Source organism: Urtica dioica, chromosome 10, assembly GCF_054948205.1.
Source record: "Urtica dioica subsp. dioica isolate 48M chromosome 10, U.dioica_male_clone48M_v1_H2, whole genome shotgun sequence".
Taxonomy (NCBI): Eukaryota; Viridiplantae; Streptophyta; class Magnoliopsida; order Rosales; family Urticaceae; genus Urtica; species Urtica dioica.
The window spans coordinates 24,659,132-24,684,472 of NC_142765.1; the positions used below are offsets into that span (position 1 = coordinate 24,659,132).

General features: G+C 36.0%; 3 protein-coding genes and 2 long non-coding RNA genes across 5 annotated transcripts; 1 reads left to right on the plus strand and 4 right to left on the minus strand.

The window, feature by feature from the left end:
• Positions 1-2,051: 2,051 nt before the first annotated feature.
• Positions 2,052-5,608, minus strand: LOC149384374 (Vacuolar protein sorting-associated protein 26). The gene is made up of 11 exons (XM_089628154.1): positions 5,450-5,608; positions 5,274-5,366; positions 5,059-5,123; positions 4,761-4,815; positions 4,268-4,357; positions 4,096-4,180; positions 3,894-3,989; positions 3,582-3,766; positions 3,404-3,492; positions 2,858-2,957; positions 2,052-2,770 (listed from the first exon to the last, which is right to left on the minus strand). Exons 1-11 carry the CDS (start codon positions 5,498-5,500, stop codon positions 2,726-2,728), a joined length of 954 nt encoding a protein of 317 aa, XP_089484280.1. The 5' UTR covers positions 5,501-5,608; the 3' UTR covers positions 2,052-2,725.
• Positions 5,609-8,292: 2,684 nt separating this feature from the next.
• EBS5 (HCP-like superfamily protein) lies at positions 8,293-13,586 on the plus strand. Its single transcript, XM_089628941.1, has 6 exons — positions 8,293-8,948; positions 9,691-10,182; positions 11,398-11,628; positions 12,188-12,511; positions 12,617-12,859; positions 13,185-13,586. The coding sequence occupies exons 1-6, from the start codon at positions 8,415-8,417 to the stop codon at positions 13,422-13,424; spliced, it is 2,064 nt and encodes a 687-aa protein (XP_089485067.1). The 5' UTR covers positions 8,293-8,414; the 3' UTR covers positions 13,425-13,586.
• A 480-nt stretch (positions 13,587-14,066) lies between these two features.
• Positions 14,067-15,755, minus strand: LOC149384376 (uncharacterized). The gene is made up of 3 exons (XR_016301818.1): positions 15,492-15,755; positions 15,316-15,385; positions 14,067-14,369 (listed from the first exon to the last, which is right to left on the minus strand). It is a non-coding gene; the product is annotated as an uncharacterized LOC149384376 (long non-coding RNA).
• Positions 15,756-17,031: 1,276 nt separating this feature from the next.
• Positions 17,032-19,863, minus strand: LOC149384377 (uncharacterized). Its single transcript, XR_016301847.1, has 5 exons — positions 19,509-19,863; positions 19,036-19,143; positions 18,551-18,664; positions 17,607-17,705; positions 17,032-17,458 (listed from the first exon to the last, which is right to left on the minus strand). It is a non-coding gene; the product is annotated as an uncharacterized LOC149384377 (long non-coding RNA).
• A 3,300-nt stretch (positions 19,864-23,163) lies between these two features.
• On the minus strand, positions 23,164-24,849 carry LOC149384378 (zinc transporter 1-like). The gene is made up of 3 exons (XM_089628029.1): positions 24,277-24,849; positions 24,040-24,189; positions 23,164-23,472 (listed from the first exon to the last, which is right to left on the minus strand). Exons 1-3 carry the CDS (start codon positions 24,847-24,849, stop codon positions 23,167-23,169), a joined length of 1,029 nt encoding a protein of 342 aa, XP_089484155.1. The 3' UTR covers positions 23,164-23,166.
• Positions 24,850-25,341: the final 492 nt, after the last annotated feature.

Sequence of the window (25,341 nt, forward strand, 5' to 3'; positions counted from 1 at the left end):
TATCTTTTACCGCGTGAGTTTTCTTATTATTACATGTAAAGCGTGTGACTTTGGAAAGAGAATATTTTGATATTCGCCATAGAGTGGGCAAAGGAGAATGGACCCAGTATCTTTGAAATGTGTTACTTTTGTTCCTCTTTAATCTTTATCCTATTAAATAGTAGACACACTTTTATAAAACATTTCACATTCAACATTTAAAAATAATGGATGAATGATCAATTTCAAAATTCAATTATTTGAAGACTATCTGATTCTGCAGTTTGGTGTCTCTTTACTAGGAATTTGTTTTTTGTTTTTTGTTTTGTTTTTTTTTTTTTTTTTTACTTCTACTCCATTTTGGATAAATTATTTTAAAATAGGCTAACATTGAGGTAATCTGGGCATGGACTGAGATATGCAATATAGTGTGTGGGCCAATATTGTATGGAACTTAGACAGACTGATATTTGCACCAGATAAATATAAATATTTTTATTAATTAAATATAAAACTGTAGATCCAGTACTCTGAATTTGTTTATTTTAAAAGAAAATTACAAAAAATTTAGAAAGAGAGCAATCTCAAATACGTGGTTCATTATCAACTTCTAGTATAGATTTGGTAAATAATAACAATATTAAGTAGTAAAAGAAAAACAGATGTATATTTTTATTTGAGAAAGGCAATAATGTTTAATTTAAACTCGTGCATGTGCTGCAACTATCGTAATGATGTACCTCTTATTTTCTCTAATATATTAAAACTCGAATATCGGCCAATGCTTTATTTATTATTTATGTTCTTATTTCTCCTTCCATGATGACTAAATCACCTACTTTTGAACCGATGAATAATACTGGACTTTTGTAAGGATGGGTAATAATTAAATTTAACATTGATGGGTACAGTTATTTATTAGTATTAAAGCTAGGCCATGTATTCAACGTTCATAAATAAAAGCGTGGGCAAGAAAGAAAAATAAAAAAAAATAAAAAAAATCAAAAGGTTGATTAGGCAATTCTAGAATATATACGGTCTCATGTTGCTATTATGGAATGAGGTATTATCAAAGCACAAACTAATCCTGCTAAGCACGTCGACGTGATAGGAGTACAAGATATTCGTGCATATATTTAACATATTCAACGACCGTCCTGATTGGATATCATTCTAAACCAAAAGAAAATGAACTCTTGTAAAGGAAACAACAAATTTAACATTGTATTCTGGCAATGGTCACTGGTCAGAAACGCTGTGTACACATAGTTCAAAATCTTTCATCATTGAATATTTTTATAAGGCTTCAAAAAAAAAAAAAAAAAATCTATAATATCATATTCTGGTAAAATGGCTGCTTTTAAAAAAAAAAAATTGGCACAAATTTAAATATTTGGGTTTTTTCTGGGTCTTTTTAGGTTTTTAATTTAATCGCAAACTTAAACGTGCGATTACGATTCTCCACATTTAGTGTTGAACTAAATAAGATTTGAGTGTTTGACTTAGCTTTATGAGTCTAAAACTCTTTTGTTTTCCCTTATTTTTTGTTTTCAAACTTATTAAAAAACTATGGAAGTGGATTTGGCATAAATTTATATAATTTCTATGTTATTTATGTCTAACTTTCACGGCTTACGCGTCGCTTCCAAAACAAAAATTGCCTTGAGGCTCGTTTACGCCTATTTAAATATTGCTTTTATATATGCATAACAGATACATGTTTGATTTTTTTTTTTTTTTTTTTTTTTTTAACAAAAGAAGAGGCCTAACAACTAAGAAGGTGCGACAGAGATGAAATAGTATCCCTATAACTTACCATTTATACTTTTGTGCACAAGGGCCGGAAGTTCCCCAAAACTGCAAAACCGGGAACACGATATTTGGCGGCCTATTGACACATAGCATGAGCTGCGAAGTTCGCACTCCTATTAACCCACTTAAACACGATAAGCTCGAAGAAAAAAAAAGAAGCAAAATAAAAAAATAGCCGAAAACAAAGGCCATAACCTCCAATCTGCACAAGTAAGACAACTTTGGATACTACCCATCACGCATCGGTTGTCCCCCTCAACTTGCGATTTTCTAACATTGCGAAATTTGGCTACGCGATTCCCACTCATTATTACACAAGAGTCCCAAAAACATATCTTGAGTTGGTATGAAAATAAGATTACAATAAACGATAATAGGAGATAAAAAGATTTGATTGCGAAAACATATGAGCCTTTGGTTTGAGCCTCGAAAGATAAAGGTACATCAACGGTGTGTATATCTATATATATTGTTGATATGTTGCAAGTGAGGAACTCTTGACATTTGAGTTGCTTTAATGAGTTTGAAATGCGATGGTTCTCAGTCCTAGACGCCATTGTCAAACCCTTCGAGCTTTGTCTTCCTTGGTCTTGTAAGTCGATACCCCGTTCTCAGTCTTGGAGTTCATAAAGATGATCATTTTGTCAAATGAACAATAATTCCAATCTAAGCTCTTCGAATTAAAAAAAAATGATTTCATTCTATTTTATTTTTCGAACAAACGTGTCGTTAGTTGTTTTTTTCCCACACAATCAACATTTCTACGATGTCTAAAAGTGCTCTGTCATGGTACAGGAGTTCAACTGTCATCTAACTGGCTGTTTCGTCTCTCTAAAGTACTTCGATAAATTTCCTGATTTCACCAAAGGGGTTCTGATTCACACAAGATTTCCTACACAACCATCTTCAGCAAATCGCTGGCTTTCTCTGACTGTCATCTTGTCCGTACAAGTTCTAAAGGCAATGTTTCCATTCCTAACTACAAGCCACGAAGAAAAAAGTCAGCGAATTTAGAAAATAGCACAGAATATTCCATGCTGAAAAACTGGGATGGTGTTTATCTTACCCACAATCTAGGAACTTTCGGATCCGACTTCAAGTGTAGTTTGGACAGCTCCGACTTAAAGCTTATCACAATTAAAACCTTGAATTCGACAGAGAATGGACTGCGCAAATAAAACCACGTGGTTTAGTTAGATCTCTTACTCGCCGTTGTCAAAGGTGTTCGAAAAAGGGCCGGAAGATAGGCAGGGCTACATTTGGAACTTTGATTTTACGTTGGAAAATAAAAAGCTAAAGGAAAATGAAGGGAAAAAAAACAAAATTCTTGACTTTGTTTGAAACTCTAAGGAATTATTATGGAAAGGGAGTCACAACAGTGCTACACAAGAGAACCAAAATTTTTGCTTGGATTTTCATTTTTCACACATTTTACCTAGGAAATTGAAATCTCAATTTTTGTAATACATTTTTCCTTGAATTTTCCTCAATCAAAACACAAGGAAAATACAATGTATTCTTATTTTCCCCCTCAGATTTTCCAGATTCCAACATACCCTAACTAAAGAAATATTATTAAGTCAAAAGGCTGTGGGATTGTGAGATTACATACCCTGCCAAAACTGTGGGACAAGTTAAAAGGCGCGGAAGTATCACATATATGGGAAGAGTCATATTTCGGCACACATCTCCATCAGCTATCTATTAGAATTAATTCAACCAAATACGGAAAATGTCATTTGCAACATATGAAATTCATCTCAAGATTATTGTCCTAAGATATTGCGTACCTGGGTAGTTTGAACAAGCGAAGTCTCTGTTACAATTCTTTCCCCGAGCAGAATCGACTCTACTCGAAGCAAATGTAAATCAATGGAATGAATTGGCACCGCAGACTTTTCTACCGTTAGTTCTCCGGTGATGGCTTCAGTTAAAGAGCATTGAGTGGATATTCTTCCAATAATCCGAAAGCCACCTAATTGCAGGACATTATATATCAGTAATATGGTTGTGGTCTGATATCGTAAATGAACATTGATTAGTAAAAAAGAAAGAGACAGCTAGAAGGCAAAGTGTAAAGGAGAGAGAGGCAAAGAATAGACCTGCTTTTAATTCGGGAAGTAGAGGATGTCTTTGAGTGTCCTGGGTAATATAGAAGATCACCATTTCAGGAGGAATCGGACCCTCAAGAGCATCAGCTAAAAATGAATAGGGAAAGAGAAAAAAAAAAAAAAAAATCTTTTTAGCTATCCCGGAGAGCAAGACGAAAAATATGAACCAATACCTCATTCGGTTACAAGCTACCTTTCTCGGTTTCAACTATGAACTCAGTTGTTGCAGACAAGGATTTATGAAGATACCCTCTAGCCAAATCTACAGTCAATAGATACTAAGGAAAGATAGTTAAGAAGGCCGTGTCTTTTCAGCAAAGTTTGAAAAGGTTGAAACTACCAGAATGCTAAACTGAAATATTCACCTGAATGCTAATATCTGTTCCATGGAAGGTCTCGTAGAATTTTTCCATGATCTTTTCTCTTGGCTTCTTCATGCACACAGAAAATGGTATCTGACACAAAGAAAACAAAAAATACGAGCACTTTTGAAGGAATTTTCACTCCATGAAATTAGGTATCTTCACAAGTTCAATGTCCATAAGAAGAAGAAAAAAAATACAAGATTTAAACTGAAGAATATATAAAGCAATGTTTTAAAATGATGATCTAACATTATTCTGTACAAGTATATGACATATCATATAACAAACATCTAAAAACAATTGTTGGCAAAATAGATCTGCTACGAAAGAGTAATCGAATTCCTAAACAATCATAGCAAAGAAAGTTAGAATCCTACAGAGACTAGAGATCCCTAAATCAACAGTAGTCAAATTCCCAACACTGGTAGTGCATATTCACTCCATGGCATCAACAATTAAAGAAATAAGATAAATGTCAGTGCCAAGAAAGTACCTCTGTTGTACCAGCACCAATTTTTCCAGAAGGTCTAATCTCCACCGTCTTATTTCTGCTTCCAAATCAGACAACAAATTATTCACAATATCCGATCGAGAGAACAAAATTTAACCCAAAAAAAAAATCCTAAGACATTTCTACATTGTACTTCTAGTTTAAAAAAGAAAAATAAAATATCTACATTATACTAAAACATAATAGTTTTAAACCTCAAAGCAAAATGAAGCTTTTGTCGCAAATAAACATGGTATTCTCTATAAAACCCAACTAAAGCAATGAACTTTGGCAAACTTACACAATTGGAATAGGCTTTACAACACCATAGAGAGATTCTATAACTCCTGCTGATCCTCCACGAACCTAATAACAGCTATAGTGTTAATCAAGATTAAAAAAAAATATATACAGTCGCTCGCTCATTGCGGACTTCTAATATGTTTCGTCGATCATGCAAATTGAGATTCAGAACTTTCTCGGGAGATCATCGAAAAAAAAAAGAGATATTCGTACCTGGAGATTCACGGTGCCACCGACAGTGATACGAACGCCGTAGTGGGAGATTGACGAAGAAGAGTTGACGATGATTTTTCCCTCGAGGGGTTCCTGAGCTTCGAAACCACCATGATCGTTACGGAATCGGCGAAATTAAGGGTCTTACGAGAGAGAGAGAGAGAGAGAGGGCTTACCGAAGGACGATAGACGCGACTGGTTCTCGAGAGCTTGAGTTGAATCGACATTGGAAGATCGACGAGCTCTGCTAACTATCGCTTCCTGCTATTTTTTTTAAACACTAATTGATGTAAAACTACTTTGAAGTTTTGAGTAAGATTGATCTCCTAAATACTTAGCTCGGATAATAACATATCACAAGTTAAGATATCATTCAAATTAATCAAGCATGGATAGTATTCTTTAGGATAAATTACACTCATGCCCCCTGAACTCAAGGGTCGGTAACGAACTGCCCCCTGAACTCGAAAAAGTCACAAAAAATCACATGAACTCTCATTCTGTTAAAGTATTGCTCCTTCTGTCAAAAATATTCCGTTAAAATGAGCACATGACTCTCACGTTATTATTATTTGAAGGGAAAATTAATATTGCTTAAATAATTAAATAAACCATCATCCCTCTCAATAACTCTCACTCTTACTCAGCTTCGAGAACATCAGAACATCAAAAAAGATCCCCAACTATCCTCTCTAATCCTCTCTGTTCCATTTGGACAGAGCAAAGTCGGATTCAGAGATTTTCTTCAGAGCAAACCCTAGCCCTCAATGAAACGACCGTTGGAAGACCCGTCGAAGCCGACCTCGGCCGGCGGACTCCCGAAGCCAGTGTTCCTTACGAAGGAACAGCGCGAGCAACTGGCTCTCCAACGCCTCCAAGATGAGTTCCAGGAACAGAAACGCCGTCAACAAGATAGGGATAATAGGTCTGTTCGAGACAGAGACAGAGATAGGGAAAGAGATCGAGACTGGGATTCCGATAGGAAGAATCGCGAGAGAGAGCGCGAAGACGAAGGCAAGGCGAAGCAAATCGGGCGAGAGCAAGAGAAAGAGCTTGCGGCGATAAAGGAGCAGTGTATGGGGTCGAAGAAGCCGAAGAAGCGCGTGATCAAGCCCAGCGAGAAGTTCCGGTTCTCTTTGACTGGGAAAACAGAGAAGACACGTCTCAGGACATGAACGTGCTGTACCAGAACCCCCACGAGGCTCAGCTCTTGTTCGGGCGAGGGTTCCGCGCTGGGATGAGAAAGGCTCGAAGATCCCTTGTTCGATGAGAAAGTGGGAGGAGAGCAAGTTGTGGTGGTGATGGCGCCGACCCCCGAGCTCGCACAGCAGATCGAAGACGAGACCATCAAGTTCGCGCACTATCTCGGCATCAGAGTGGTGTCGATCGTGGGCGGTCAGTCGATCGAAGAGCAGGGCTTCAAGATCAGACACGGGTGCGAAGTCGTGATCGCCACCCATGGTGAGACGTCGGTGAAGAAGTCAAAGAAATAGGAAATCTGAGAATTTTGAGCTTATTCAGATCTACTTTTTTTTTATTTCTTAAATAAAATACAGAGATTTGATTTAGCAGGTCTATATATTTAAAGATTAAATTATTATTTGGATTAATGTTAATAATAATAATAATAATAAAATGAAATAATTTGACCTCGCTGATGGGTCACGTGTCGAAAACGTGGGTTTGTCATGGATGGTAATTGAAAATAATAGACGGAAGGGGCGCAATTCAACAAAATTGAAAGATCAGAGTAGTTTTTGTGGAAATTTCGAGTTTAGGGGGTGAGTTGTTACCGAGCTTCGAGTTCAGGGGGTATTCTTGTAATTTATCCTATTCTTTATTATAGAAAAATGCTTATTTTTTAAAATAATTTTTAGTAATATCATTATTGTCTTATTAAAAATAAAGATATTTTGATTAATTGTTTTGTTATACGAATGATATAATCAATGGTTAGTAACTTTAAGAAAAAAAATACTAAATTATGTTTAATTCAATGGTGTCACGTGGATTCTGTCAAATTTAAATGATTTTATATAACGGTGCAACTGAAACTTAATATTATGTATTTGTTGATGTTTAACTTCGTCCTCCATTAACTACGCATTGGGTCGTACTTAAATTAAGCATAGTGTGGCCCAAGCTCATAAAATTGACTCAACAATATCAAATCAAGCGATCAGGCATGGTGATCCACATTCGCGAGCTGCTCCTTTTGCAAGATGACTTAACTAAATTCAACAAAAAATGATGAAGTGTCTCTCTGAAGACCCGAACAACACATATTTACCAGAGCACACATCTCATAACCGTCTCACAAAGACCAAATCAACGCCAACAAGTGTCACGCTGAAGGACGACGAGATGTGGATTCGACGCACGACGTGGCTCTTGATGGTCGGAGCTCGCGAATCACTTACTCCAGCTATAAATACTCAATCCATAGGCTCGATTAAGCAAGTGACATCATTTTTATTATTCTCTTATTTGATAATTATTTTTCTATAATCTTTCGATCAATATTCTCAATATAAAACCCCCGAGTTGTTTCTACTTTCTTATAAATTTACATTTCTTAATTCATTGTTTTGGAATTAGATATAATATCGTTACAAAAATCTGAAGCTCATCAAAAATTCAAATCGATCTAATTTCGTTACAAAATTGTCACTATTTTGATGTGATCCGTTGCGTCAAAAATATTTTTGCCGTGTATAAAATAAATATTTAAATATATGTTTTAAAAAATATTAGATATTTACACCTGCATTTCCTCGTAATATTTTGTCGTGTATAAAATAAATATTTAAATATATGTTTTAAAAAATATTAGATATTTACGCCTGCATTTCCTCGTAGGAAAACCGTGCAGTGAAAGAATAATCGTGTTTATGGTTAGAATTACTGTTTGCTCGAAAGGCTTACGTGGCATTAACGTATTGGAAGGATTGCCATCTTTTACGTGTCACGGAAAAGCACAACATATATAAATCCAACATTATATCCCATTTTTGCCCTTCCAAACTCATCACCACCATCTTCAAAGTTCAACCCAAATCTAACCAGAAAAACGCAATTAAATAAATAAATCAGCCTGGAAAATTCGTTTTCGTTTTCCCGTGAAACCGACAAAAACCGCAAATGCGGAGACTGGCATTTTCTCTCCTCCTGATCCTCGCTCTCTTCCCACTCTCTCTCCTCGCCAGGCCTTTCGTTCTCGTCATCTCCCAGGATGACATCACCAACCCGCCCGATTCCGACTCGGCCAACGCCGATCCCGACTCGTCCGAGTGGGACGAGCTCGGAGATTCCTCCGACGAGGAGCTCGATCCAGGCTCATGGCGCCGGATCTTCGAGCCGGACTCGTCCCCCGCCGCCGCCGAGGCCGCCGGCGAATCGCGCTACTATTCCGCTGTTGAGAAGATGATCGTCGCCGTGAACTCTGGAGTTGAGGTTATGGTGGAAGAGGCCGTGTCGGAGATCGAGGCCGTCGCGGCCTCCGGTGGAAGCTCAGGCGACTCGGCGCACGCGCGGTCGGTCCTAGGGTTTCTGTACGGGACGGGACAGATGAGGGAGAAGAATAAGGCTAAAGCTTTCACGTACCATTTCTTCGCGGCTCAGGGAGGGAATATGCAGTCCAAGATGACTCTTGCTTATACTTACTTCAAGCAAGATGTGAGTTTCGATTTCTCTGCTGTTTACTTAATTTGATCACTTCGTGTATAGGAATATATTGGATTTGGAACAGTTTGAAATTGCATTTGGACTGAAAGAAGCATCATATAGTTTACAGATTAGTTGTATGCATATAATGCACACTTATAACAGTGAATGCACAATTTCTCTTTTCATTCTATTATCTAGGACTGGATTTTTTTTTTCAGTATTTTAATTTCTTTCAACTAATTCTGAAATTGTTGTTTAATTGTGGGGTTTATGAAACTTGATTGTGTAGGAAAGGTAATGAGTGTCAGAGTATTGAATTGTTATATTATTCCATCAACATACATTTTCGCTAACCTGAGAGTCTGTGATTATGTGCACCATGGCCTCTTATGAAACACACACGCACACAGTGTAAATCACTTTCTTTTTTTTTTTTCTTTTTTTTTTTTTTTTTTTTTTTTTAAATCCGTATCCACTCAAACTCCGCTACTCTAGGTAAATGATTAAGGCATACATTGTTTAATTTCCTTTATATTAATTTTTGTTGACTAGAGGTGGAAACTAGGGGCCCTCTCAATTGAATTTGTTGTCTTTGGTTTTGGGGAACGTAAACGAAACTATCTGTATGGATTTGACTTCATGTATTATGGCTCTTTAAGACAAATTTATGTTTGCTTATAAGGAAAACTCCGGCTGCCTATATAATGTTTACAAATGTGGGATTGGTTTTTCATTTTTTCCTTGGTTACAGATGTTTGAGAAAGCAGTGAAACTATATTCCGAGTTGGCTGATGTAGCTGTGAAAAGCTTCTTGATTTCCAAAGATTCTCCAGTTCTAGAACCAGTGAGGATCCATAACGGAGCAGAGGAGAATAAGGAGGCTTTCAGGAAATTCCGAGGGGAAGAGGATGAGGATTTTCAAATTCTTGAGTACCAGGCAGAGAAAGGAAATGCTGGGGCTATGTACAGGATGGGTCTTTTTTACTATTTTGGACTAAGAGGATTGCGGCGAGATCACGCCAAGGCCTTCAATTGGTTTCTAAAAGCTGTGGAGAAGGGCGAGCCGAGGTCAATGGAGGTGCTGGGTGAGATCTATGCTAGGGGAGCCGGAGTTGAGAGGAACTACACTAAAGCACTGGAATGGTTGACTCTTGCATCAAGACAGGAGCTTTATTCTGCTTATAATGGACTGGGTTATTTGTATATCAAAGGCTACGGAGTAGAAGAGAGAAACTACACTAAAGTAAGATTGAATGCTTCTTTCCCTACTGATCATAGACTACTGTTTGGTTCGGCTATATATATATTTGTATATGTGATCGTGTAGTTTACTAAATTATTAGTGTACTAAAACTCTTCACTGAATGTTCGCTACGAAACTTTAGTTGCAGCCATAAGTCCAGTGTATATGGTCTTAGTATCATTGTGGGCGTCCTTGGGTTTCAAAGACTTCCAGTATCGTTATAGTCTAATGTGGTCTCTTTGCTCCGAGTTTTCGAACAATCCGTTTTTTTTATTCTTCTCAACTTTCTGGTTTTGTGATTTCGTGATGCACTTTTGTCTTGTTTTAAGGATACAATATATTTTTCCGTGTATTACACCTTTTTTTTAATGGAAACCCAGGCTCCCCAACCCAAAGGATTCAGGACACCATGAATATTTGGTTTTTAGCTCCAGGATTTGAACCTTTGAGATCCGCCTTAATCAAACTCGCAGATTATATTCTTTACCAGTGAACCAATGCCTTAGAGTTGTATGGCATTGCCTTCTCTTAATTAAATAAAAGATTCGTCTTCAAATGAAGATCAATAGAGAAACATCTGGTAGAAGATTTAATTAGGGCCTTACTTAGTGTTTTTTCTAATGGTCACTAAATGATATGATAAAAGATTTAATTAGGGCCTCTAAAAAAAAGTTGTTCTACTTTTGTGAACTAGGACGTAAGCTTTTGACTTAAGGCTGTGCCAGTAAATTAATAGGACTGTGGTTGGATGTAATCCATTGCGTATGAAATTAATACATTCTCATATCATGCATATGATTCTTCTTCAGTTATTATTTCGTGCTTTTATTTCTCCATGCATTTTTCTGATAAATCTTTTTTTTAAGAAACAGAAAATATATTAGAATAGGAAGAAAGAAAGCTTCATCTAGAAGGAAGCAAAGTACAAACTAGATCGCGCTAGGCCAATCTTGGGAGAGAACAGAAAGAAGCATTTTGACGGTGATCTTTATGTTGATGAACAATAATAGTTTATTAGGCAGTTATGCTAGTTTGTATAGTCTTGTAGACAATCAGTTACAGATGATTCATCAGTTTTCTGCATTATCTGTACATTATTGACAGTGTTTTCTTATTTATGATATTTTTTTTTTCCTTTGTTTATGTTCCCTTGTGTCTGGAATGTTGATTCTGGTCTGTAGCTTAAAATTGACTGGTAAACAATCATTTATACAGGCAAGAGAGTATTTTGAGAAGGCTTCTGAAACTGAAGAACCTGGTGGTGGTGGTGGGCAGTGGCAGTATAACCTGGGTGTAGTGTATCTCAAAGGGCTTGGCGTGAAGAAAGATCTGAAACGTGCATGTGACCTTTTTATGGTTTCTGCCAATGCTGGTCAACCAAAGGCATTTTACCAGCTAGCAAAGATGTTTCATAAGGGAATCGGGCTCAAGAAGGATCTCACTATGGTAATCATTCTTCAAAATATTTTCCCATAGTTCGGTCGTCTTTTCATTATACGATTACTTTTTGCATGACATCTTTGCATTCTGTTTCAACCGAGTATTTCCTATCTTTTAATCTATGTCATGGTTTGTCTTTGAGGCTTTCTTTGCCCTGTTTTGTTCGTGTTGACATGGTGGAAGTTCTGCTACTCACATAGAATACATCAATTTATCTTTTCTTTGTCAAAGACGATTAGAATTTTGGGAAGTTGCATGAGATTGAATTTCTGTCACCAAATTCTTGGTTGTGTCTAACATTTTAGCTTATAAAAAGTAAAGCAAAAAAACTGTAGAGGCAAGGAACTATTAATTTGAATAAAAAACGAGCGAATTCCCAGTCATGTTATAGAACTACGCGACTGCAACCGGACACTACTGGTCAAAAGTGTGCCTACAAATAGTTGGTCATTTGATTTTGGAGATTGGGCGTCAACATCCAATTTCACTCCACTCAGAGACTGAACATACACAAAATACCAAGGGATGCAAATTTTCATGTAAATTATTTTGATTCAACTTTCAGGCTACTGTGTTATATAAACTAGTGGCGGAGAGAGGACCGTGGAGTTCTTTCTCTAGGTGGGCACTGGAGTCATTCTTGAAAGGGGACGTGGGAAAGGCGTTATTCTTGTACTCGAGGATGGCTGAGATGGGCTATGAAGTAGCACAGAGCAACGCTGCCTGGATTCTCGACAAGTACGGAGAGGACAGCGTGTGCATTGGAGAGTCTGGATTTTGCTCAGACGAGGAAAGGCACCACCGTGCTCATTCCCTGTGGTGGCAAGCATCCGAACAGGGCAACGAGCACGCAGCTTTGCTCATCGGCGATGCGTACTATTACGGCCGGGTATGTCTTAATCTCGAATTTCTTGCAATACAAGTCTTTCAGTGGGTACTTGATTGTGTTGAGCTTTCCAATGAATAAATGGGGGGTTTTTTTTTTGTTTTGTAGGGTATGGAGATAGATTATGTGCGTGCAGCTGATGCGTACACGCATGCCAAGGCGCAGAAGAACGCTCAAGCCATGTTCAACCTTGGTTATATGTATGAGCATGGTCTAGGGCTTCCTTTGGATCTTTATTTGGCCAAGCGGTACTATGATGAGTCCCTTCAGGCTGATCGCAATGGGAAATTACCTGTCACGCTGGCTCTTATGAGCTTGTGGATCCGAAACAACTATGCCGACAGCTTCCTGGTGAGTCTCATTCCATCATCACTGTCTCTGTGTAGTGGTGCTAAATCATAGCCGTGATCTTAACTATGCCCCCAGAAAAATTGATATTCCGGGATATAGTCTACTCTGTATTTGAAATTCTGAATATATCTCTGCGGATTAAAATGCTTAGGTCGAGATTCCACTCTGCCAAATTTTGGAACAACTTGCAACTGCATTAATTGTCCATGATTACATTTTAATTTGGTTTAGCCTCGATAAAACATTTCATTTGGAATAACGGCTACATGATTTATCTTCAACGAATTCTCGCCCTTATTTCTCACTGACATCGTTACATGCGCAGGTGAGTTTCATCGATTCGTTACCCGGGGTGTTCCCCAGAGTGGAAGACTGGGTGGAGAACGTTTTGCTTGAGGAAGGAAACACGACGATACTCACTCTTGTCGCGTGTCTCATCGCTGTTTTGTATCTCCGAGAACGGCAACGAAGACACGCTGTGGTTGCCGGAGCCAGGGCCGGAGCCAGAGATGTTCCAGCTCCGCAGCTTCCGGATGATCATGTTGCGCCACCAGTGCCTAACTGATCACTTTTCTCTCCTGTACAGCTTCTTTGTGATTTTAGTTGGAAAAATTAATTTGGATGGCTAATTGTACTATTATACAGGAAGGGCTGGGATTAAATGCAAATGCAAATGCAATTTGCCCTGGCTATGGTTTTTTTGTTTTATTGGTATACCCTTTATTTAGTGTCCCTTTTGTTAAAAGTTACGCGGTTGATAGACATGATTTTTTTTAAAAAGAAGAAGATTATAGTTGCCTAAGTATAAGAACTAAATAAAAGCTTTGTTGGAATGTTTCACGATTTAGGAAACATTATGGTTATTGTGGTTGCTTGATCTCCCAAGTTGTCACGATGCTGATTTCTTTATTAATAGTTTTGCTTCTAGCGGGAGAAAAAAAAAATACAAATATGAGTTAACCATCTTATGTATATACATAAATATTATTAACTAGACTATGTTTATTAATAATTCGTGGCTATTAACGTCATTTGTCTAAGGCAAGAACGTCGGTGGCGGTGGGAATATCTAGTGGAGAGCTTGATTTTTCCAAATCTTTTATTTAACACGACTTCCCAATATTCTACTTTTATTTTTTAAGAATCACAATATGCTCTACTAATAGGGACCAAAAATTGTTGTATAAAGTTAGAACAAGAAAAATAATTAGTTGATCATCTTCACCACGATTGTATAATTTAATTTCAAAAGAATAAGCTTAAAGAAGGTCGGTCAAATTGTTCCTGGAAAATACACCGGAAAGGCAAAACTGCAAATCGATTTACAATTTTTTTTTGGGCGTAATTCAAATTACCAGTGGAAATTTTTTTATTCCAACATCCACAAATCAGAACTGAACTCTTAAAAAGGCTGAACAAGACTGCCTGGACAAGTTCAACTACGCTCTCGCTTGCAGTTTGATTGAGAGAAACAAATTATGGCACGACCCGAATTGAAAGCAGTCAGAACCTGCATATCAAAAAACTTCAAAAACTTGCAGATAGAATAAAAATAAGAAAAAGTTGCGTCTACAAAATCTCATTGAGAAAGATTGGTTCATAATAATTTTCTTTCAGATGACGAGATACTATGGCCACAGGAGATTAGTTAATCAACAAAGAACAGAAGGCCACAAAAGCAGGGGAAAAAAAAAAAGCTAGAATTAAATTTTTCTTTTTGGAATGCTCTGTCCTGTATATATCTTCGGTAGCCTTTGCCCAAAAAAAAAAAAAGATTCAAAGTTCAGACAGTTTCAAATTACATAAACCAAAAGCAACCCAAATTACTCTGAGTGAAACTAAATTACTCCAAGTGAAACACAAAATCAGGAATTTCATCTGAAAAAGCTCATTTAGCAAAACATTCCAAGTACTCATACTCAACGGAGTAAAACGTTAACAATTCAAAATTCCATTCAATTACCAGTTTTGAAATGGACGCAAAATAAAATATCTACTTCCATATCCGTGAACGGGATAAAAATCATCAACAAACCAAGGATTCAAAATACCAATACCGCTATCGATACTAATACTTTGTTATAGCGGCCACCGATGGCCATTTCATAGCAAATTGAAATACCGTTACCGATTTTACCGATCATGAATTTTCTAAGATCCCGGTTACCAACAGGTATCTATAAAAACAACATAATTAAAGATAGCATTTGTAAATATTGAAATAATTCCTTTTTATCATTAGTGATTCTAGACTTTAACACAACTACAAACTAATTGCTCATACTAATATTCAGTGTTCATACACTTCCGCACCAATTGCCCAACCAGTGAAATCTCGCTATTTGCAGTCTAATCAATTAAATCACCTATCAACTTGTTCATAATTCTCTATCCGGTTATATCCTTATACATGAAAATCAACCGCAAAAAAATAATTAAGAAAGTTGAGAACTTACTCGGAGACAAAACTCAGTCTTTCACCGACGTTTGAAGCGATTAGAGCCGCCAAACTTTGAATTTTCGCCCCTGAAAATTATCATCGAAGTCATCAGACTCATTATCGTCGATTCAACCGAAATTAGAAAAAGATAAAAAGAAAAAAAAAAAAAGAAGAAGAAGAAGGGATAATTACTTGTTGACATTGCCAACGCCGAAGAGAAAGTAAGAGGTGCTCTTTGGAAGCAACATTTTGACGCAAGTGAAGCGCTTATAGCAGAAAAGCGAAGGTCCGTTTCCTGAACTCTGAGCTGCTTCTCCGACCAGCTTCGCTACTTTCAGGTTAAAAATCTTTTTTCGCATTTTGGCTGAGAATTTGGATTCAAAGCTTTGGTTTTTTGTTTGCAATTGAGATTTAGGGTTCGGGAAAGAGGGAAGGGGACGACAGTGGTTTATAATTTTGCTTTTGACATTTTTGAAAGGATTAATTTATTAATAAATAAAAAAAAGAAAGGATTAATTTCATTTTATTTTAATAAATTGATATTATTATTATTATTATTATTATTATTATTATTATTATTATTATTATTATTATTGTCATTGTTGAATTAATATGTTAAAAGTTAAAACTAATATTCGTGTTGACTAATGCGATCATATACAACGAGCAACGAAGGAATTTTTTATTTTTTTTTTATTTTTTTTTTTTGAGTTCTAGTTTAAAAATTACTCACTAAATCTCAAAAATTAGAAATTGAGAACTAGATATATGTCATATTCGTATATATATTATTAATCTGTTAGCAATAAATATGCCAAAATTCAACAAATGCCTTTGCACATCAATTAACCATAAATGTAATATCCTTAGTAAATGAATTCATTCTCATAAGTCATAAGTTAAACCAACAAAAAAAGTTCATAAAAGAATAGTCTTGAGATTATATACGTAATATGTTGATTAATTAGTATTTTTAATTTGATTAGCTTTGGTAATTTAATTTATTTTGATGGTTAATTCAATTTATTATAATGGTTAAAAAATCTAGATGTATATCAAGATTAGTAAAACATAAAAATAAGATAAATAAAAATCCTCATGAGTATACTGACGACTCGCATTAGTGGGAATGATGACGACTTTGAGCTCCAATGTCTCATAATAGTGGAAATGATGACTATTCTGACCTCCAAGATGCTTTAAATCACGGCGAATTTGACAAAATCGAAGACGAAAACATAGAGAAAAAAGAAGCACATCCACCAACTCGCGAGTCATCCGTAGTAAAACCACCAAGGTCTCGTGCCCCAAGAAAAATGACGGCACAAAAGATTTAAAATCCTAATTTACAGTGATTTATTACCGATAGAATTGTTGCTCATTGATTTATTATTTTTTGTTATTAGTTTTGGTACATTTTTCTTACAATTGTGCTATTAGTTTTCTTTTATGAAAATTAGTTGTCTTAATTCTTGCAAGTGGTACCAAAGTAGGTCAATAAAGCTAAACAAAGATTAGACATAAACTATCTAAATTAAAAATAATCTCGTTATATTTAAGTTTTTAAATCTCTAACACACACATACTTCCAATTGTAAACAATATATTATGAATATTAGGCCTCATCGCAAAATCAATTTTCTAAAAAATGCCGTGTAGTATTGTCAACATTTCACCTGTATATTATGAATATTTGAAAAGTAATGCTATATATTTATTATATTTACTTGTAAATTATGGTGTAACTTGTAAATATTCATTTATTAGTAAATATAATTCTTGTTGAATACACACTCCTGATTCACCTTTTCAATTTTTCATTTTTCATTGTTCTTGATAAACAAAATCTCCAATCTATGCCTGTTTCTCAAGAGACTAAACTAAGGTCAACCACCTCTTCTGACTCTTCTACTCTAGATTTTGAACACAGCAAAACACCCAATGGATCTTGAAAATTCCAAAGAGCTACACAAAGCAGTGATAGCAAGTAAAGTCAGCAAGATAAGGAACCGATAAACATCCTTTCGAAGGCATCTTTGGGTCTCAAATCATTTATGAACTAGCCTTGTTTATGCCGTACTCATTCGTCGCTGAATTTGGGTTTATCGATGTGGCACCTCAGACATGCCAGGTTTCTTCTGAAGTTCACGTAATTGCATCTACAGGAAGATCGATAGCAAGTCAGAATGTGTAAGTAAGGCATGAAAAACCATGTCCATGGTGCGTAGAAGAGTGTACGAGAGAGAGAGAGAGAGAGAGAGAGAGAGAGAGAGAGAGAGAGAGAGAGAGAGAGAGAGAGAGACATACGATGGGCATTCCCACTCTCCAGGCAGCAACGTTCTTTTGGGAGCTAGCTCTTCACACCGAAAACACTTCTTATTGTTGGCAAAATTCGGGAACTGGCAGCTGAATATGGAAGCCTATGGATCAATAGAATAGTCTACTAGGAAAATTACAAGTCATTGCATTGTCGTAATTCAAACATGCTCTTAAGCTTCACACAATCCCTACTCTACACCTTAACTTTTTCATTAAAAAATCTTAATGTTTTTTTTTTCTTTTCAATTGTGTCACCCGACACATAAATTCGTCAATCATTTTTTATTGACATTTCAATTTCATGCCCCCGGAATATAAAGAATGCTATATTTCTATCTAGAGGTTCATCTGTCATCATACGCTATTCGGACTTAAGAGTAAAGGCATTTGCCATCATGGACAAAGATCCAAATGGATTCCTCTTGCTTAATGGTCAGTTATTACTGTCCACGGAAAGGAAGAACTTACTTCTGGATCAAGGTTAACAAATAAAAATATAAAACAAGAAAAGTTTGTTTATGGAGACGACTTCAGACAAATCGTTTATTTGTATGGCAATATAAAAAAATGGAGTTGCCAAGGATAATTACCGAGAGAAATCAGAGTCCATGAAAGATATCTGGACCAGTCGGTTTAGAACGATCACTACTCTTTTTAGACTAAAATCTTGGCCAATTGTATGTTTGGAACAAATACTGCTTTTCGAACATGTCATACGTACAATATGGATGAATAACTATATGCAAGGAAAAAAAAAAAGACTCTTCCTCGATCTTGAGGGTGTTAGTATGTGAGACACGGGAAAAAAAACACTAACAGCTGTTTTCTTGATATGCTTGTTTACTTGTTATTTTAAGCCAATATTAGCAGATAACAAGTTAATCAATAAGAAAGCGAAGAGCAAAGGAAGTTATAAGAACATCGAGACTTACTTTGGACAGAGCCAATCTCCCGGCTTCATCAGAAAGTCGGGTGCAACATCACTCGGCCCAGTATGTTTGCACTTGAGGCACCGTAAATTCTTAGCAAAGTTAACGAAGTTACATCTGCGAAGCAACATCATAAAAAAATCAACTGCAGTACATTAAGCGTGGCACCAGTGCAATCTCAGCCGGGAAAAAAACTTGTGGATTAATGCTAGCTGTAGTGATTTCACTACCAATATTCTTTCGTTCTCTGATTTAATTAGGGATTGAGCGCTATTTTGTAATGGGTTTAGGTTTCCCACGTTCCTTTATTTTTTATGGCATTGGCTTACTTTTACGTCTAACAACTATTGGTATTAAAAAAAAAACCATCATTGTACCAAGTTTACAGAATGGAAGTTACGAGAGAGTTCTAGTGGATGTCTCGAGAGGTTTGTTTGCTCTATACTAGTTTCACCGAATTACATAGATGTATGGAAAACGAGGCTTACTTGGGACACGCCCAATCTCCCGGCCTCCTTTCGAAATCACTGTTTCCCGGGGCGACAGTTTCGCACTTCAAGCAATGTGAATTTTTAGCAAAGTTAGTGAACGTACATCTGCGCAACAACAATATAAAAAAATGAATAAGCTGTAGTATTGGACAGACAAGGGAACAAATTCGAGAAGCGAATACGGTTCACTCTCAAACAAAGAAGAAAGAAAGAAAAAAAGCAAATTGGGATTTGATGAATACTTTCTCGAAACACTGTTTAATTCCCAATCATGCTAAGTTGGGTATGGTACAATCAAGTAAAGAAGCTCGCATAAAAACTCTCCCACATTCTGAAGAAAAGTTTAAACTTTCCCACATTCGCCCAAATTGATTATTGATTTGTGTTATATCTGTTGTAGCAGTGCTCTGATAAAGCTCAAAGTTGAAACATATAAAAGAAAAGTGATTGTGTTGACGACGAGCACTTACTTAGGACAAGCCCAATCTCCTCTCCTCGCTTTAAGATTGTCAATTTCACTACAAAAAGACCTCGAACTGCACACTCCTCCACACCTGGTCCTGCATTTTCTTCTCAGCCTCGATTACACTCAATCCTTAGAACAGCTTCACCGAAAACGAAGAGAGAGAGAGAGAGAGAGAGAGAGAGAGAGTACGTGTGGTCGTTGGGAAGTAAAGAATTGGCCGAGCCGCGGCGATTGGGGAAGAGAAGGGAAGAGAGCGCTGTGGACAGAGGTATTGGAGATCTTCTGAATCGTAAGAGTTTTGAAAGTGCTGTCATTTTTATTTTTTTATTTTCTAATATTTGGTATTGGAGAAGAAGAAGAAGAAGTGTTCAAGGTGGGTTCTTGGCTTTTGTAGGGTTTAAGCCTCGAGGCAGACCATAATCTTTTTTTTTTTTTTTTTTTTTTTTTTTTTTTTTTTTTTTTTTTGTGCTGAGAGAGGTATATCATAATCAATAACGATAGAATCGCTCCCCATTTTATTTAGATAGCAGTGAAAATTTATGTATAAAAATATTTTAGGTAAATTTATGTAAACAGAAGGAGCAATTGAAACCAACAACACTTTTACCACTAATAATTGAAGACAAAAAATATAGAGTGAGAAAGTGGGAGAGTGAAAATTTTATGCAGTGAAAATAATGTTTTACTTCATGCATGAATATGTAATTATAGGTAAATTGAGTACAACAAAGTCAAGTAAGTGATCAATTAGAAATAAATAATAGGGAAAATAACACATTTATACCCTGTGTTTTAGTGAAATGTCGAGTTTAACCCTCGGTTTTCAAAAATGTCGAGTTCATACCCTCTGTTTAACTAAAATGACGAAATTATACCTTCTGGTTAACTAAAATAACAAAATTATACCCTGAAATGAATAACAACGTCACAAATCTCCCTTTCATTGATATTAACTCTTATATAAGAAAAACCGAATCAAATCTAAATCAGTACCCTAACTTCCAAATTCTCAATTTTGAAATAAAAATAGCCTTAAATTGAAATTAAATAATAAAACTCATACATTCTAAGAGATAACTTCATTCCGTGTTCGAATTGTAACTCTAAATCTTTGATTCTCTGTTCGAATATGCGATTTTGATGACTATCAACTATCGATGTTTACCCATTTGCCTCTTTCTGTGTTCTTCACGATTAAGAGACTGTTGTTTATTTTTTTAGTTTTTAAATAAATTACATATATGGCACGAATGACTAACGATAATTGGTGTTTATATATAAATATTATAGTCAACGTCAACGAAAAGTCAATAAAAAGAATATTCGTGACACTGTTGTCTATTTCAGGGTATAATTTCATCATTTTAGTTAAACAGAAGGTATAATTTCGTCATTTTAGTCAAACAGAGGGTATGAACTCGACATTTTTGAAAACCGAGGGTTAAACTCGACATTTCACTAAAACACAGGGTATAAATGTGTTATTTTCCCTAAATAATACGATGTTTACGTGTTTTTATAGCCTCGTTTAAAGTCGTTAGGAAAAATTAGCAAAAATTTAGTAAGATAAAAATTATAATAAAGAAAAAAGAGTACATCCATGCAATCTATCCGTCATGCTGACATGCATGGATGTTTTCATTTATAAATTTTTGTAAACTTACGCATTTTAATGGAGCGTTTTTGTGAGGAGATCAAATGGGTTCTCACAAGAGCAAATATATTAGATGTTGATAATATTGTTTATTTTCCAACTCCTGAATGAATAAAAAGAACTTCGGTGCGATATGTTTTGTTTTGTAGCTCTTGATGAATTTTGTTTTCATTTGAGCAACACATGCGATATTATCTTCATAAAGTTTAATTAGATCTTCGATTGTAGCAGATCATTTGTGGCTCTAATATGTTCATGCTCGATCCACCTGCAAGAAAACTAAAGCAAAAGTTTTAGGCCCCCTCACTCGCGAGGGCAAAAAAAAAATCATATATATATATATATATATGCACATGTGGCTGTCAAAAGAGGTCAGGCTTTAAATGTCGAAATCCAGCCCAAGTGTCACACAATCAATTAATATCAAATCCTTCTTGTCTAAGCCCATATGGTCATATATACGCTCCACTGACTCAAGAAAGACATACGCACATTCTCTATATACTAAATTGTTCCAGTTTGCGGACGGTGCACTTTTTGTTAAATTTGCATACATCTTTTATTTTCTCAGAATTTGCATCTCTCTCTCTCACTCTCTCTTATATATACTACTCTACCAGCGCTTTGATAAAAAAAAATGACTACCAACTTATAATATAGTAAAATATACACACACACACACATATATATATATATATATATATATATATATATATATATATATATTAGGATGGAGAACGTTCGCACGTGGTGTTTGCACGTGTAGGTTTTGATATAATTGTTATTAAGCAAGCGAAAACAAAGTACTCAACTATTTTCCATTTCTATGTATAAAAAAAAATCTTTACAATCAAATTCAAATAAATAAAAAAAATAGGAGAGATGATGAGAGTTTTTTCATAACCACGGCAGAAATAACATAGCTTTCTTAGTGAAAAACTGAGAGAGTTCACAATAATACCATTCTAAAGTGCTTTTTTTTTTTTTTTTTTTTTATGAAAATGAGAGAGAGCGCACTAAAGTCATTTCAAAGAGTTTCTATTCTTCAATGTGTTGCACTTGAGGCACCAGATCTTGCCTATGACATGGCGTGGTCATGTCCTGCTCTTGTAGATGTGGAAAACCTTTATGTCCAAGTATAAGTAATGAAGCAAGTAATTGAGGAAAGGACGTCTATAGTGCGACCTTTTTGTATTCTTTTTCTTTGCCAACGGCGTGGTTTGCTACAACCAAGAACATAAGAATACTCTTTTGAGATAAAGAGTAAAAGACAATTTTTTTAAGGATAAAAATTCATTCGTTTAAGGCGATCATACACCAGCAGATTGTATCGGATTTAATTATTTTAATTTAGTGCCCTTTAGATTGTATCCTGCTTTCGCTTTTCAAAGCTTTCACTTTTATTGATTTAGTTTATTTTCATAAATGATTGAACAGTAGCTTAAATTTTTCGTCTTCACCGAAATCGATCAAATCGCTGCTGCTAGTCATTGTCACTAGCTAATCTAACGCAGTCCCGCCGCTGAATCACTACTACAAAAATGGGCTTTGGAGTCGCCCATAAACACACATGTGAGCCTTGACCTATATATATAGTTTTACTTTGATGATACTCAGAAAAATATGATCAACACAAAAAACTGGATTACAAATGTCCTGAGCACAGAATTTTGAAATTTATATGGCCGTGACAACCGAAACTTCCATAAAATAAATCCATAGGTGACTAACATTTAAAAATATTCATTTAAATAAATGAATATAATTACATAAACCAATCTTTGAAACTGAAAGCAAAGCCACAAAATAATATATATATATATATATATATATATATATATAGTTATTGGAATTAAAAAAAAAACAGCAGTGATAATTGAGAAAATTATCAACGAAGAAAAAAGCCCAAGAATGAATAAAGTTCCAAACAAAAATACACACAGTACTGCACACTAAAGCTGAAGTGATGTGAAAAGAGAAAGCATGTATGGTAAATTCAGTATTATATTCAAGCCCACTTGGCCAAGACTGACATACAACCAGCACCAAGGAGAAGAGAGATACTAGATCCCAACTGAAGCATCACATTGCTTAGCATTTTAGGGTTCATGAAATCCACACCCAACATGTCAACAAGTGACATGTATATTAGAATCCCAGCCGCGCCCGAGTTGAGAATTCCCTCTATGATCAACGAATTCGTACTGTTTTCGTTGTACGAGCTTGAAATCGCGATACCGATTGCGATTCCTATCGGGGTTGTGAGCGAAAAAAATGCAGCCATAACCAATATGGATCTAAGTTTGAACCTTGCCTGTGTGTTACAAAAATTAACAATGTAAACAAGCCAATAAATATCAGGGATTAGGTTTTAAATAGCTTAAATTAAAATCACAAGTACTTTATCTGAATAGGTTTGAAATCTGTTAGCTAAATGATGATCATAATACACGCAAAGTCATCAACTTACTATTTGACATATTAATAAAGTAACGGGTGAAATAATTTATCAGAAAATATCATATTGATTAACTATAATTGACTATTTATTTAAGATATATTAAACCCTAAATAATTATTTAGTTTTCGCTCTTTAGCTATATCATAAGATAAGGTAATGTTAGCATAGACTACTTTTGGATTCATATATTTAACGACTTTTCTCTTGGCATACAGATATAAGATGTCGACATTATGGTGTCATTACAAATAGAATATTATGGTTGTCCCTTGGGATAAAAAACGATCATTGAACAATTACTAAAAATATGAGTGGCCGTACGCTCTGACATCCGATGCTTAAGATTATTGAATACAGTAATTAAGATCTAACCAAGATTAAACATTCAAATGTTTCATGGTTAGTTCTGTGTATAAATACCTGAACTATGCAGCCTCCGAGTCCCATTCCCTCAAAAAACTGATGAAAAGACAAAGCAGCAATGAGAGGCTTTATTGTTTCAGTACTTTGAGAAGCCCCTAATGATATCCCAATTATCACCGAATGGACTACAATACCCAACTCCAGAACCTGCACTGCCAAGACAGGTAATCATTATATATATGTTCAAATCAAACTTAACATCATGTTTTTTTTTTTTTTTTTTGTTGAACTTACCTGCGCTACAATACGGTGTCGAATCACCTCAGATGAAGTTAATTCTGTTTGTGAGGAAGTCGAGGCCGAGGCTTGACCATGACCATGCGAATGGGCATGAACATGACCATCCTCGGTGTTCCCCGAACTCATCACTTCCTTATCACCATTCTGTCTCTTATAATACCCCGTCGCGAACGAGTCAATCATCAAGGTCATGATCGCGCCGATCATGGCCGCGAAGCCCACGAATGGGAAATTTCCCCACGGGCTTTCGGCGAGGCAAGGAGATGAAAGGTCCTCGAAGGCGTCGGGTAATATGTGGATGAGTCCGGTCGCGAGGATCACTCCCGCCGCGAAAGCCTTGATCATGAAGAACATGTCGTTTTCGGGTCTTAGGCTTGGGATTCTCTTCCCGAGGATTGGGAGGCTCACGCCGAGAGCCCCGGCCACGAGGATCGACGCGATTGCACCGATCTTGAACTTTAGGGATTCGCTGTTTTTCGCTCCGAGCGCCTCATAGTCGCAAAAGCACTCTCCGAAGACTAGGCTTGGGAGGGTCGTGAGAAAAGTTAGAAGAGTAGATAGTGCCATAAATTTGAAGGAAAGGATCATTATTTTTTCAGAAGAATATGTAGAAAGAAAAATTAAGAAACGTCCAAAAGTATAATATTATTGTGATTGGTTAAAGGTGGGGTGGGTCTTCAGGGAAAAGAGGAGAAAAATAAAAGTTGGTTTTGTTCTTATATACGTACGTAGCTAGAAAGTGAATAATGTTGGAAGAGGGGATTTGTATATATAATGGTCGGAACCACTAATGTTGCTTAAATGAATAAGTAGAACCCTAATCAAGGCAAAAAGTCAAGGGAACCAAATGGAAATATTTAAATGGGTATTGAGGTACATATATGTATTTTTAATTCTTTTGATGAACTCCACTTTGTTGCCTTGAAGATTTATTGGACTATAAAGATTTCGATTATAAAGGGTTTGATAATGACAAACTTGAGGTTTCAACATTAATCACGCCTTCTTCATAGGAGATATACATATTATATGCGCGAGCGCACACACTTATACATATAA

Excerpts from the sequence above, each read along its gene's own strand:
- LOC149384374 (XM_089628154.1), bottom strand. The coding sequence starts at position 5,500 with ATGTCGATTCAACTCAAGCTCTCGAGAACCAGTCGCGTCTATCGTCCT. Across the intron at positions 2,958-3,403 it reads TGTCCCACAGTTTTGGCAGG|TCCATTCTCTGTCGAATTCA; the intron begins GTATGTAATCTC and ends TTATTTGCGCAG. Across the intron at positions 2,771-2,857 it reads CGAAAGTTCCTAGATTGTGG|TTAGGAATGGAAACATTGCC; the intron begins GTAAGATAAACA and ends CGTGGCTTGTAG.
- LOC149384378 (XM_089628029.1), bottom strand. The coding sequence starts at position 24,849 with ATGGCACTATCTACTCTTCTAACTTTTCTCACGACCCTCCCAAGCCTA. Across the intron at positions 24,190-24,276 it reads GACACCGTATTGTAGCGCAG|GTTCTGGAGTTGGGTATTGT; the intron begins GTAAGTTCAACA and ends TTGGCAGTGCAG. Across the intron at positions 23,473-24,039 it reads TCGGAGGCTGCATAGTTCAG|GCAAGGTTCAAACTTAGATC; the intron begins GTATTTATACAC and ends TGTAACACACAG.
- EBS5 (XM_089628941.1), top strand. The coding sequence starts at position 8,415 with ATGCGGAGACTGGCATTTTCTCTCCTCCTGATCCTCGCTCTCTTCCCA. Across the intron at positions 11,629-12,187 it reads TCAAGAAGGATCTCACTATG|GCTACTGTGTTATATAAACT; the intron begins GTAATCATTCTT and ends TTCAACTTTCAG. Across the intron at positions 12,860-13,184 it reads ACTATGCCGACAGCTTCCTG|GTGAGTTTCATCGATTCGTT; the intron begins GTGAGTCTCATT and ends TTACATGCGCAG.